Source organism: Dromaius novaehollandiae, chromosome 24 (assembly GCF_036370855.1).
Source record: "Dromaius novaehollandiae isolate bDroNov1 chromosome 24, bDroNov1.hap1, whole genome shotgun sequence".
Taxonomy (NCBI): Eukaryota; Metazoa; Chordata; class Aves; order Casuariiformes; family Dromaiidae; genus Dromaius; species Dromaius novaehollandiae.
Window position 1 is genome coordinate 4,506,806 of NC_088121.1, and position 14,514 is coordinate 4,521,319.

General features: G+C 53.9%; 1 protein-coding gene across 8 annotated transcripts in view; it reads right to left on the reverse strand.

Annotated features, from left to right (window-relative positions):
• AGRN (agrin) overlaps positions 1-14,514 on the reverse strand; it is a 145,791-nt gene that overhangs the window by 71,093 nt on the left and 60,184 nt on the right. For 5 of the 8 annotated variants that reach the window (XM_064525509.1, XM_064525505.1, XM_064525508.1 and 2 more), the window contains one exon: positions 2,869-2,916. The exons of 1 other annotated variant lie outside the window; for it this stretch is intronic. In XM_064525509.1, the coding sequence (XP_064381579.1) occupies positions 2,869-2,916 (48 nt within the window). Of the gene's footprint in view, positions 1-2,868; positions 2,917-4,845; positions 5,030-14,514 lie in introns of those variants that run through there. 2 more of the 8 variants (XM_026100669.2, XM_026100671.2) reach the window with 1 other exon arrangement.

Here is a 14,514-nt window from a genome sequence, read left to right on the forward strand (position 1 = left end):
ACCAAACCCAACTCCAGAACACCTCCCGCTGAGAGCCACTGAGTCCTTGCCAGCCCTTTTTGTCACACTATCACATACTGCTTGGGGAAAATAAATGTGATGCAGTGAGACAGAGGCCCCTTCCTTGCCCATCTCTCTCAGATACGGCCAGTTATGGGATGGAGAAAAGGGTTAAACCACTCATCAGCCACCTCCCTAAACTGAAACCCATCAGTAGGACAGCCAGGCACAGATGTTGCTAACATAACACCTCACCCCACCAAAGCCACCACTAGATAGCAAGCCTCAGAAGGGAAAGCCATGGCCCGCACCCAGCAAGCCTCAGCACTTGATCAGTTTAAAAGTAGAGGCATAGTTCCCACCTAAGCTGACGGAATATGTATATCTAAAGAACCTTTGCAGGACCAGAGGCATGTCTCCAAGCCTGATACAAGCAGTGAACAATACCAATCTCTCCAGCACAGCAGGGGCTGAAACCACTCCCTTTCGGTGGGTGACCTCTTCCCTCTGCCTTATGCTCCTTTCTGCCCAAAAAAGCTTACCAAAGAAGAAATTCTGAGCTTTTACAAGAGGAACTTGCACCATTTCAGGGTTGCAAAAGGAGGCACCTCCTTTGGCAAACTACCAAGGGTGGTGCTTTTCCAGCTCCTCTCTGTGGGGACCAGAGATCTTTTAGAATATGTCATCTGGATGGGATGGTCTGCTAATATCTTGGAGCCCTAAGCTAAGAATTACACCTACGTTTGCTTTTATTTTTGCATTAGATGTCTTCTCTGGTCCAATTATAGATTAATCACATTCCATCTAGCATCCGTTTCTCCCCCGCCTCCTTCCCCACCCCCATCAGAGAAGGAAAGAAAGAAACAAACGTGTTATTAATTGGCTGCAGTTTTCTACTAGGCTCTTATCTGTGCACATAAAGCTAGGGAGGGTGGGGAAGGTGACTGAACAGCCTGCCAGCAGAAAGCAGGGGATTTTAAGCCTGATTTTCAGAAGAAACAAGGCTCCTAGGATGACGTTATCTGAGCACATGCTGCCTGCATGCACCCAAGAGCTTTTAAGCCTGCTGATAACGGCTGATAGCAGCGTGGCCTCAAAAACAAAGTTCCTACAACTCTATGAAACTGAAAGACCTTAATAAAGCCTCAGAGAAAAGGTGTATTGTGAGCCCACCTCTTATGAGTCACCAGGGAATCCATAGCTGAGAGAGACCTTGTCAATACCATAAGTACAGGGAAAGATGCAAATCCATGGGAAACCCAGCACTGCTGTCCCATCTGCACTGTCACGGAAGGACTATTAGCTCTGGAAGAACTGGGAGTCCATCTCCTGGGGACAAGGAAGATACCAAACTGCCTTTTGTCTCACAAGGTCAAAATTGAGGGATGGAAAGGCAGGTGTTAGAGAGCCCATAAACAAAAAGATCTGTGCTACCCAGCAAGAATGGGAAAGGAAGGAGGGCTAGGTCACAATCACGTGTCCATACCATTTATGACCAGGGCTGCAGAGATACCTGATGTCCAGTTGAATATCATTTTCCATTTTGCTCCTGATGCTGATACAGCTGAAACCTTTTGTCAGCTGGACCACAAGCCCAACAGATTTTCTGAAGCATTCGTACAGCATTAGCAGCCAACAGATCCAAGACTGGACGGGCTGGGATGATTTGACTTTGACTGCTCAGCAGAAACAGTGGTTTAACGAACAGGCAACAGTCTCTCTGCAACCTCTGCTAGCTGCAAAGGCACCCCTCCCTGAGCTGCTCAGCACATACGCAGAGTGGTTGTGCTGGAGAGTTTCCTACCTGCTTTCTATTTAACCTCCTGCTGCCATGAATCAGTGCAGCCCACTCCAATCTGTTGACAGCAGGAGCAAGAGCTGCTAAGACAGTGGAAAGTCCCAGGGAAACGCTGTGTCCCTATCACTCCCCCAAACAGGCGTCCCTCCCTGCTCGGCCTACCCATGTTCTCAGGGCAGTGTGGAGGATGGCAGGGAAGGATGGCTGCTGCCTGTGCCAAGACGAGACACAGCCCTCAACCTCTGGGCCCCACAAACTGAAACTAGCACTCTCTCTCACTGTCCTGGCCTGGGCTGCTCTGATGATTGCACTGCTGACCAGGCTACACCAAAAAGACTTGGGGACCAAGGGAGGCAGAACACTGTTTTGGTCTATTTCTTCGTGCATACAGCCCATCACCTTCTTCAGGTCCCTCCCTTGCCTGGGACTCAGTGCCACACACCACAGGCACGCATGCTATGCTTCGCTTGCACACCAGCAAATCTTTCTGCACCTCCTTCAGCTTCCCCCTTCCCCTTCGTAATATCCAGGAAGACATTCTAGGGATAAACACAGAGGAGTCACTGAATTCACACTGCCACTTTTTTAAGGTTAAGGCCCCCTTGCCTGATCCCCTCCCTTGCATGGTCTCACCAGATGAACCAGGAGAGCTCTGCAAACCACTGGCAGCACATGGAAGAACCCACCTCTTCTTCCAGCCCCTCTCCACCTCCACCACAGCTGCCTGGGAAACCTTCCACAGAGAAAGGGCTGCTGTATCTCATGAGGAGTAACAAGACACAGCAATGTTCTACGCTCCCTCCCCGCTCTGGAGGGAAACACTCCCGCATCCCTGGGGAGGAGGCAGCCCAGCGGACTCCAGACAGAGAAGGAAGGGAGTGAACACCTGTATGAGCTGCAGTACTGCTCAGGGGAGAGAGAGAAGTGAATCAGGCTGCAAAATACATCACTGGGTTGGGGAAGTGCTTTTCCATTATCAGCTGGAAGAAGCACAAGAGGCTCAACAATTTGCTTTCACGTGCGTCCTGAGTGCAGGAACCAAGCTCCAGAAAGCGACTGTGCATACTTACCATCTCGTGGGGTTGGCGGTGTATGGGTAAAGTAACTATTAGGCTTGTCTGCAAAGAAACAAAAAGAAGAACACAGGGCTATCAGGTTTCTTTCTGCATGCTCACTCCTCCTCCTCCCCCGCACCCTCCATCCACAGCTCCTCAGTGGCTTTTGGGCTGATGTTTTAGCCCATCGGCACACCACATCCCCCACACAAGCAGGGTCTCGCAGCAAGGAGGGAGCAGCCAGAACAGCTCCCAGGAGCCCTGGCCCTCCTACTTGTATCAGTGGAGCACCTCTTGCTTGGGACTTGGCAGCTCTGGATTTCTTCTGGGAGCAGTCTTCTGCCTGGCTGTACCAGTGAGGGGACAGGGCTTCCACCAGGGCTGCAGGTAGCTGTAATTTTCAGGCTGGGGGCTGCCTCAGACCTTTTTACCAAGGCCACAATGCAAATCACACTATCATCTCTCACACAAGCACCTCCCAAGGAACAAATTCATCAAGCCATTTGGGCTGAGCAGGGACATTACTGGGGGAACACTGCAGCCTCCTAGGCAGGAAGGTAGAGGTGATAGTGAGAGGAAGGGTAGCCGGGGGCAGTGGAAGAACAAAGCTCCCAAGGGCGTAACAGCAGGAGCCCAGAACATGGTGGTACAGCCTCACCATCAGCCAGTCCTCTCCATCTGGGAAACGACTGATTAAGCAGGGGCTGACAAGAGTTTCACTCAGCCAATGGTTGGCTCCATAGGCTCTGACCATGCTGAACGAGAAACATCCTGAAGCCCGTGTCAAATTTTGCTCCCCTCCCCCCCACTGTCTATTAAGTGACATGCCCACAGCAGTAAAGTTAGGCTGTGGCAGATGACAAATCTTTTCCTTACTGGCCAGGCTCTTTCCCTTCCATTGCCAGTGCCCTGCTCTGGGCAGTGCTTTTTAAATGCATTCATTTGTTTTTACCAGTTTTACGGAGTTTTTTTAGCCACACACACACCAGGAGAAACAGCACATCCTGAAGCCAGGGGAGCAAGTCTTCCAGCACACAGCCCTACCTGCCTTCTAAAGGCTTTTGTCACAGCAGGCACTCGGCATGTCCTGGCCTAGGAGGTCAAAGACACTACTGCATGAAAGAGTCCTCCTCCACAGGCTGTGCCCAGAGATACCTGGGACTTGGGAGCATGAACACCTGGGCAAGAACAAGGCAATGGGGCACAGCGCCTAGAGTGGCTAGCGATACATAGATATACACACACCCGTGTGTGTGGTCTACTCGGGCATGCTAGAGATCAGATCAACAGCCCAGTCAGGGGAAAACTCCTCCATCTTTCCCAACTTTCTGCTGATTCTTCAGAACAAGAGAGTAAATGGAGAGCAGGGATCCCATAGCAGTCTAGGAGATGCATTTCCCACTCATCAAATATAGTGACAGGGCCCCAAAAGGTTCAGCAGTTTGCCTATGATAAGGGAGCAGCAGAAGCCCTTGGACAGACCAGGACTCCTAGGAGCCCATGTTTTTTCCCTCACCGCCCACATGCAGCCCTGGCAAGTCCCTGTCCTCCCCAAGAGTGTCACCCACGCTCAGACCTCGAGCAGCAGGAGGGAGGGAGCTGAGCATTTTAGAAGGGGTGCAGGAGTGTGCTAACACAGCTGAGAGCACGAGTGTAACATGCACAGTGGGGAGCTGGGACTGACACCTGCACATCCACCTTCACTTCTCCACTTCGCAACTCTGGGCAAACAACATCTCGGACAAAAGCGGGACAGAACTAGAGAGCAGGCGGAGAAGGCTGTCACCTCCTCAGCTCATGACCAGACCACAACATGCAAATGATGAGACCCCCAGCACAGGGCAGAGCCCAGCTGGTGACAGCAGGGGCTAACGGGAGGTCCAAATTCAGACAGCTCCCCGCCAGCGTCAGTGCTGTAGGCACGCTGACCTGATCTAACCCCTTCCTCTCCCCCCCCACCCCGCTCCTCCCACGCGGCCAGGAGACACCTACAGTTATTGAGGAAGAGCAGCACAGCAAATCCCAGTGTGGACGTGGCCAGGAGGATGAGGCAGATGTTGCATGGGATCATGAAATAACGCACCACCAAGGACACCTTGTGCTGGTACATCCGGTCCCGTTCTAAGGCCCCCGGTGCCATGGGGTATTGGCAAGCCGTCATGCTTGGCCGTCACGCTGTAGGCCAAGGCTCAGCCTGCCACCGACCCATCCAAGGCAGAGCAGCCACAAGGTGCAAGCAGATGCCCTCCTCCCCCCTCCAGTCTTTCTTCGGCAGCCACAAGACCTAAGTTTTCCCAGAGGTTCCCATCTTCCGCTAGCATGTGGGCAGGGCAGGCCAGGGTCACTTTCAGCAGCAAGAGTTTGTCCCCACATCTGCCATCTCAGAGACCCAGCCTGGGCATCAGGACCTGAGCCTGCTCTGGAGAGATGCTGTCAGTCCCTCTTCCAGGTGGGGAGGTGCAGATCCACAACTGTCAATGGAAAGCAAACTGAACAACCACAAGCAAAAGTGCGGAGAGCTCAACTTCTGCAGCCCAGCCTACCGGGATGGGGACGAGCTGTTCCTGGCGTGGAGATGGTGGGAGGCAGCTCCAATACCAACACACCAGTTCCTGAGATTAGGGCCAGGACAGAGACAGCACGAGCGGTGCCGGTGCAGAACAGTCTCGGCAGAGTCCGTATCCTCTCGGCAGGGACAGGCAGGGAAGTCCCGCTGTTCCAACGGCGTGCGGCTGCCTCTCAGCTCTCCATTCAGATGTAGGGCTGGTCTTGCTCCAGAAATGCTGAGCCTCCTCTGCCGTCCACACGTCTCCTACAGCTGTAACTCCTCTGGGGCAGGCACACCCCTGCTCACTGATTTCTGACCCTCCACGGCAAGTCCCCGTAGCCAGGTGCTGGGAGCAGCCAGTGTGACTCAGTTGGCCCACACCACCAGCGAGGGCAGGAGGTCCCCCTTCCACACTGAAGCACCTTTCAAAGCAACTGCAAATCCATCCCCGCTCAGCTCAGGTTTCCTCGAGAGCAGCTGGTGAACAGCTCTCCCCCTCCGCCTCTCTCCAGGCAAGCCGGGTGCCAGATCTCTGGCACCCTCCCACCCCTCCAGCGAGCACGAGCTGATGCTCACGCTCCAGGAAGGGGCCGCAACCTGCCTTCTCCTCCTCCGTGGGCTGTCACTTCTCAAACCTTGCCAGCAGAGAGAAACACTGCCCAGCGTGACTGCTGTCACCACCACCGCAGTGGCCGAGGCAGGCCAGCTCCCCTCCTCACACTGCTGTGACATGCCAGTCCTTCCAAGAGAGATTCCAGTTTCTCGCCGAGCCAGGCATGAAGGGATCACACACGCACACGCAAGCTACCAGGGGGAGCAGCAGCCGCCACTGCCTGCGCGGGTGGGCGTGCAATATGTGAAGGGAGCTTAGAGACCTAATTCCAGAGCCTAGGGTTTATCTTATGCACAGTTAAAGGGCTGTGCAGCACTGAACAATAAAGCAAGGAAAAAAAAAGATACCCCAAGCAGTTGTGTCACCTCCTGCCCCACGCCCTAGAGGTTCTCCACCTGCCCCTCACTCCCTAAGGAGCACAGGGAGGGCAGGAGTCCCTGTCAGTGCCTGTCCCTCTCCAGGCAGCGGTGGCCTCTGAAGAACTCCATGCGCGCGCGCACACACACACCCCTCGGATCCGGTGCTGCAGCAGGGCTGTGCCTCCGGTAAACACAGAGGAACGACAATCCCTTCCAAATGGTCACAGTCACGCTGCCAACAAAGGGAGGTGAGAAAGAAAGAAAAAGGGAAGGAGAAAAGGCGGAGGAGGAGAAAACCGGAGCCACGGCGACTTGGATTCTGGACTGGCCAGCTCGCCTTCGCCAGCCGCTAGCGGTGAGAGCAAGAGGCAGCTCAAACAAAGAGGAAGAGGCTTTGGGGATTGCTCTGCCCTGGGTCCTCGGGGGACTCCTTCGCAGGCAAGGGCACAAAGGAAAAGGGGAGGGCACCCGGTACCTCAGCGCGGGTCCTCTCCCCCCGCTGCCGCTCCAGAGCCATGAACACCTGTATGCATCCTGCTCTCCCAGAGACGGAGCAGGGAAAGAGGGGAGAGCTGCCGCTGCGACTGATCAGGAGGCTGCTGGGATAATCCACTCACTTCTCTCCCTCGCTCTCCCAGAGAGAGCACGGAAAAGGGAAAAAAAAAATCCCTCTCCCCTCCTCCTCCTCTTCCTCCCACCCCTCTTCGCCTTTTCATTCGTGAACTAAAGATATTGAGAGAGGCGGAGACTGCACTGTCAAAACTCATTATGCCTCCCCCAAGCACCATGTCTCTGCCCCCATGCCCCCTCCCCACTCTGCCCAGCAGAGGGGCTCCCAGGCCCCAGCCTCCACTGCCTCTCCCAGCTTGGAGATGGGGAAGGGCTCCGCTGAACAGAGCAGGGAGGGCATCTCTGCCCTTCCTCCTCCCGGCAATGCTGCCAGTTCGGTCGGAGATCCCCAAGAACGGCAGCAGCATAAGTCTCCAAGGTGTGCTTTTAACTAAGTGGCTAAAGGCCACATCACAGCAGATGTGTGAAAAATAGTATTAAAAATAGTAACTAAGCATTTTTAAGATATTTATCCTAGAGAGAGCAAGTGAGATGAAGACAAAATTATACACACTGGCATCAGCTCAGAGTGAAGGAAAGAACTAAAGGAGCAAGGTCCTGATCGAAAGGCTACCCAGATCAGCAGAAACCCTCCCAAAAATGCCCAGGGCTTTGGAAGCAGGCCCGGGGTGCTATCTAGATGGCAAAGCAGGCACAGAGAAGGCAGGGACCCAACTGGAGCAGGAACTCAAAGAGTGCTCTGGATCTGTGCTGGCTCCACCACCAACCTACCTGATGTGGTGGTGGACAACATGGAAAGGAGAGAAGTTGCGCTGCGGGACACAGACCCACAGCTGAGGTGCGTTGTTCCCTCCCTGCCCATGTGCTCACACCCCTGGGAAGCCAGGAACCTCTGGCCACCACTTTTCTTTGGCAGGGTACTGCCAGCAAGGGGATGGAGGCTCAGAGTTTAAGCTCAAAGCAAACAGCTACCAAGAGGACAGGAAAGCTGCCAAGAGAAGAGCCAGGGCCAAGAGTCAGACCAAAGCACCAGCAATGGGGCAACAGCAAAAAGCAACACACCAGGGCAGGACAATCCTGCTGCAACCTGAGCACTCCCAAAGGCAGTGATGCCTGTGCATGCTTCAAAGTGTGAAAGCCAGGCCTGACCCAAAAGACAAGAACAGACCCCCATGGACTGCACTCTCTACCTGCTCCCCACAGCACCACTCCATCGAGAGCCCCATTGTTAGTTATGCAGCATCCCTGGCATTACACATGCCAGGTAAGCTGTTTTCCTGCCTACTGTACTGTGCATCTAGAGCACAATGACCTGCTCTCTTGTCTCTAAGGCACCCATGGCTCTTTGCAGACAGGCTGAGCTCTTCCTCACTACAGAGGAGGAAGAAAGCAACTCTAGAGACCAGGGGAAAAAACCCTTCGAGAGGAAGGCCCTCTTGCAGCACAGGGAAAGGAAATCTGGGCTGACCAAATGCAGGCCTGTGGCGTCAGAGGCTGGTTCATTATCCAGGACACAGGACAGGAGGATTCTTGTGGCTTCCTTTGCCCTCCAAGTCCTGCTAATGGACTGCCTGTACCCTATTAGCATCATGTATGGCAGGGTCTGGGCACAGCAGAGGAAGGAGTCCTCACACACACATCCCATGCTTACAGGGAAAGATGAGCACTGCAGAAATGATGCAGTGGGGGAATCCCACTGTGGTCACACATGGAAGCCCATGGCAAAGAAGTCACTTTAAATTCCTCCTGCCTTTTGCAGCTTGGTTAGTTTTACACCAGGCCACTGTTACAGTCAGGAAGGGAAGCACAGCTTCCTCCTGGCGGCTGCCAGCGGCTGCCATGCAGGACCCGGCCAAGGCCTTGCCCTGCGATGCGGCACTGCTCTCCTCTCTCACCAGGATGGCTTGGTGCCACAGCTCCCTGCAGGAGAGCTATATTTAGTTTGCCAACAACTCAGACTGCGCAGCCCTCACTTCCCCTCGGGAGGAGCCCAGCTGGTTAGACACCCACCACCCCCTCCTCCGAAAGGCAAGAACTTGAGTGAGAAGGCAGAACAACCTTTGCTAGTGGCACATACCCCTTCCAGCCCCAGCCTGCTTCTGCTGTGCTGCCCCTCCCTTCATCACCTTGGCAATTCGCCTGGAACCTGAGGGACACAAACACTAAAGCTGATTCCACCTACTTGCCCCCTCCAACAAGGAGATACCAAGGAGAGTGGGTGGTCCTTTAGCAGGGCATCTCGCACACCGCAGGTCAGTAGGTTGCTGGGTCTCCTTGTAGGCACAAGCTGCCCTACAACTCCACCACAGAAATCACACTATTCCTCTCTGCTAGAGAGACAGGCTGGGGAATGTCCTGAAGATCCTGGCCCTGTAGATGCAACTTGCCAAGAGCATTGCAGGGAAAAAGGAAAATGGAGTGGGGAGCAAAGAAATCCAAGTCACGTCCCAGACACTGTTCCTCTTTAAACCTGCATCGCTCCCTTCCCTCCCTGGGGACCTGCAGAACACAATCCCTGCTTGCGGAGAGGCGCAGGCTGCATCCTAACCACCCTGCTGGGAGCGGAGCCCAAATGAGCAGGGTGCCCGATTGCCTCATGTCCGAGCACTAAAGCAGACTGGAGTGTGCCCTGGGAGCCGTTCTCCTCCTGACACACAGAGGAGCTGCAAAGAGTTCCTGAGAGCACAACTGCTATGAGGGCTCTGCAGCAAACACTCTGCCAGGCAGTCTCTCCTGAGCAGATCCCTGCTGGGAAACCATCTCAGGCACCTCCTCAGAAGCAAAGCCCTCTATCAGGGAGAGCACTGATTAGCCAGATTAAAAAGGGCTCCGCAGTTGGCGAGAGAGGCCACTGGACCTGCTTCACATTTCAGGGCTTGGCAGCAGCAAGATACCCTTCCAGGGTGTTGCTTACCAGATGAGTGTTTTGTGATTTGCTCATCTGTCCTCATGCCAATCTAGAGTGCTCTGGCAAGTAGACTGAGAACCTCTAACCTCACTGCACATGGAGACCCTGTACCCCTCCTACCCTCTCCCCCAGTACTGTTTCAAGCAAGCGGCTAAGTTCAAGCCCTTCCATTACTGCCTTGTTCCCAGTCTCCTCCCCGGCTACAAGAACCCTCTGGGAATTTCTGGAGTATTACACAAGACGACAAGCCCTTCTCAAAGGCAGCAGAGTGCCTTGGTCCTATCCTTCTCTTGGTCACCGTGCTGCCAGTTCGGCCAGGACTTAGTGTCTTTCTCCAGGGCACAGATGCCAAGTGCTGCCTGAAGGCCCAGCCATGGCAATACAGTGCTGTACTCTGGATGGCGAGCACCCCTCTCCCCTCCACCCTCCCAGCCTAGCTCCACATCCCTACATTGTTAGGGTTTCAGAGCCACGCTCCCTTGGCAATTCCAGCATGTGGGGGCTAAGACCAAAGGCTTGGCTTCAGACAAAGAAACAAGATGGGAAAAATCCCAAAGGGAAAGCAAGCATATTTGCATCCTTCTCTGTTCATGTTTACACATGCAAATCAGCCACAGCACAGTCCTCCCTTTCTTCCCAGGTCTGCAGGAACTCTGCCCCTCTAGCCACTCAGGGGCCACTTCTAGGGGCAGCACTATATCAGCTCTGAACAGCCTGCGTGTCCTGGGGGAGGCAGGTTCAAACTCCAGCATGAGACCAGCTCATCACCTTCCTGAGTAAGATAAACAAAAGCACCTTTGCCCCTTGTGACTCTTTCAAATGAGATTTTATAACCAGAAGAGCTGTTTGCACTGGGGAGACATCACACTTGCCCAGTCCATGTGGGTCATCAGTTCTGTTCGCTACCCTCCTCTTCCCCAGGGGAGGTCCATGAGTACATCTGTAGTCGTGAACAAATACGGCAGTTCACAATGCTGGCATCCTTTTGTATCAGCTACAGCACCGTGGGACAGCAAGTCTCCTTGCTCCACTCCCTCTGCTGGCCATGCCTACAAAGCATACTGAGTCCTTCCCTTTACACTTAACTCCTCCAATGCCAGCATACCAGGGATCAGACAGAAAAATACAGCAAGAATTAACAGCATGGAAGAGCACATAAAAGTCACCTTTGGCTCCATTAACTTCGGTCAGCAGTCAAGAACTCAGAAGAGCCAGCCAGTGAGCCCAGCAGTGCAAGGTCCGGACCATTTGGGCCCAGCCAGTCTAAGGCGGAAAGCCTTTGCGCATGAGCAGAAAGGCACTGCAAGGCACAGTGAGGTGGGGACAGCTTGGTTCCTATAACCCTCCAGCCTCCCACTCTGAATGGTGCCGCACATCCACGCTGCTGGCATTTCTCCCTTTTCTCCTCCTTGGGCCTCACTAAGGCTGCAGATGCTCAGAGGACCAACCCAGCAGGGAGCAAGAGGCAGAAAGTCACCACATGTGACAGGAAAGAAGAGGGAGGGACAGGGGGAGAGCAGGCCCAATTTAACACCCTCAGACACAGCTGCTACTCTTCTGTTACAGGGAGGAAAATATTATTTTTGAGCACATTCATTTAGAAAACTAGGCAGGGGGGAACGTGAAAGTGTTTAATGCATTAAGGCCTCCGTGTGGTCAACAACCACTTAAAAGTCTGGTGCTGTTAATGGGTTTATTTCTGAGCATTCACAGCAAGGATGTCACAGCTGCTGCCAAAATGCTACACAGCCAGAAGGGTGGCTGCAACTGCTCGTGCTCAGTTTGACAGGACAGCAGTTTAATCCTCTTGCTTCTGAATCAGAGAGCTGGCAGGAGACACGTACTCCATCTCAGGGCCTTGCTGGTCATGGCACATCAGCCCCTGGCTGGGCAAGGAGCGCTGGGACAAGTGTCACCAAAGGATGCCCTGCATCCTTGCATTGACCACAGATGGAGGCTGAGGGGCAGGCTTAAATGCATTCTGTGGGGCATCGCCAACCTCAGTGCCCCAAATGACCATTTACTTGGAAAGAGAGCAACAAACAGATGACAACAGTTTGACTTCCTTCAGCTCCCCATTCTTGCCTACCAGATGACAGATAACAACCCAAAAGACTAAAAACCAGTACTACTTTGCAAGCTGACTGACTGCTGTCAATCTTCCCCTCCTCACAGAGTTAGAGACCTTGCAGAAGCCTCCAGCTCCTGCAGTTGTCAGGCTGACTCCCTTCTCTCTAATCCTGTTTGGCAAGAAGCTAATTAGGATTTATCTGACAGCACCCAGTGCCTAGAGAGCCTCCTGGGGGTGGAGGAGGACGGAGCCTGGAGAAGGCGTTAACATACTCTCTTCCCCATCCCCTCCTGCAGTTTTACAGGCTAATTACCAGCATTACAGAGAAAGGAGAGGAAGAGAGAGAAAGTGGGGATTTTAATTATTTCATTTAACACTTGGCAGGACCCAGCTCAACTCCTGCTGAGCAGTGCTCGGAAACAAAGAGCTTTTCAACCCTATCAAATGTGTGGGGGCAGGGACATGCAAGAGAATGCAGGCAGGATGGGGCTGGGGCATTGGGCCCTGCAGCCAAGTTGGCATGTGGTGGCAGTGGAAAGTAGTGCTGATTCACACCATTCCTAATTGACAGCCATGCAGGGCAGTGCTGGACAAGGGTGCCTGGCTGCCTCCTCTGACAAGTTTTCCCCCCCCCCCCCCCAGCTTAATGGCTTTATCTCAAAACAGCCAGAATGAAAGCAGTTTAAAGGCCAGGGCTATTTGTTGCTGCTGGGCAGGCAGGTGGCTGTGCAGCCTTCATAGGACAGGCCGCACAGCTCTGCTGCTCTGGCAGGGCAGGGAGAAAAAGCTGTGAAAGGGTGTAGCTGGAATGGGGCTACACCACATTCCCAAATCTGAGGAGACGGATGGAGACAAGGGGTGCTGCAAACCACAGGTCCCATGGCATGCTGTGTTGACATACTAGAAGGCTCGGCAAAGGGATTTTAGCCTCCTTAAACTCATCTGATTTCTCTTAAGAGCTTTCATGAGCCCCTAAAAGCATCTGTGCAGGAGAGAGAGGGCCCCGCCCCAGCAAACACCACTCCCACTGGAAGTGAGAGCAGCAGCAAGTCTCCTAGGAAGAGGTACCACCACTCCGTCAGCAGAGCCACAGGCATGGCCAGGGTCGCAGCAAGAAAAAGGGGAGGACTCAGCTAACAGGTACAGACCCTACAGACCTCCCTGCCCTGATACCACAGAAGAGGGACAAATTGCATGGGGCAGTCTGTCTGTGAGCCCAAGGCAATGGCGCTCCATGGAGGTTCTCAACGTCCTGGGAGACAGGGCAGCCCTTGAGGGCCCAGGCAGAGCCCATGCTCTCCTTGCTGGGCTCTGCCATCCCACTCAACCCTGTAGTATCTAGAGTCACTCCTCCTGCGGGCTGGGCCACATGCTGAGAGTCCCCACTTCCAATGAAAGCCCCTTCCTTCCACACAACTCTGGACTGCACAGACGTCTTCCAGACCTGCTTAGGGATACTTGACTGTGAAGCATTAGAGCAGGCCACGTGTGCACTAGGGAATACCCTCTCTCAGAACCACAGGCCTTTCTCGGGGCTGGTGGTCTGCAAGCCACAGCATGTGCACATGCTGTATCGCGACAGCAAGAGAGCCCCTCCATTAGCAGATGTTCCCCCCATACACACAGCAAAAAGCTCACATCTGTTCCACCTAGCCACCAATATGCAACAAAGAATGGGTTTTACGAGGTCTCTGTCCCCCCGCCCCACTTAAAAAAGGAGAAATAAAAGGCAATTGCTTTAAAACACAGTTTGCACATAGAAATCAGTGTCCAAAAGTAAGAGCATGAGGCTGCTGTCTAAAAGCAAACATGCGGCAAAGCAAAAGCAATCCCAGGGGAGGGGGGTCATGCACCTCAGCACTAAGCTGCATAACTCCCTGCTGTTCTGGCCCAGGAACCCTCACGCTCCTTGTCCAGCCCTGTCATCCTCTGCCTTTGCAAATGTGAGCCCCTGCCCCTGGGTGAAAGTCTGCAGGAACTGCTGAGACTCCGCTGGCATCACTCCCAGACCCAGCAGACCAATAGACCAGGTTAGCTGGTGGCACACAAGCCTGTAAGCTCAGCTTGCAGGCTCTGAATGAGGCAGCCAGGCTTGCACATGCAACCCAAGGGGACTTTCCAGACCAAGACACTGCCCTAGGGATTGCAAGCCTACAGCAGCCACCCACTGAGGTTCCCAGGGAAGACAGTGCTCTGCATTGGCTCATTGTGCTCACACAGGACAACTCTCCACTGCAGAACCTGCATTCAGGACCAACACAGAAAGCAGCAGCTGGGATGGAGTAAGAAGACTGAATATAGCTTCTGAGACAAAGTCCCCCTCAAGCCCATCTCCATCTTGTGGCATCCTTCTTATATTCTACGGGGGTCAGGGACTGTGTGCATGCAGCACTGCAGCGCTAACCCTAATCCCATGCAGTGCCAGCCTGCCTGGAGCTGCAGCCTCGTTTATCCATCCCCACCTCTCCAGACTGAAAACACAGCAGACAGCGTGCCCCAGCCCAGCAGCCTCCACAGCCCAGCGCGGAGCTGGCTCCTCTCGCAGTCTCACACTGCCACCTGCTGCTCTTACCAAACAGGTTCAGGCTTCGC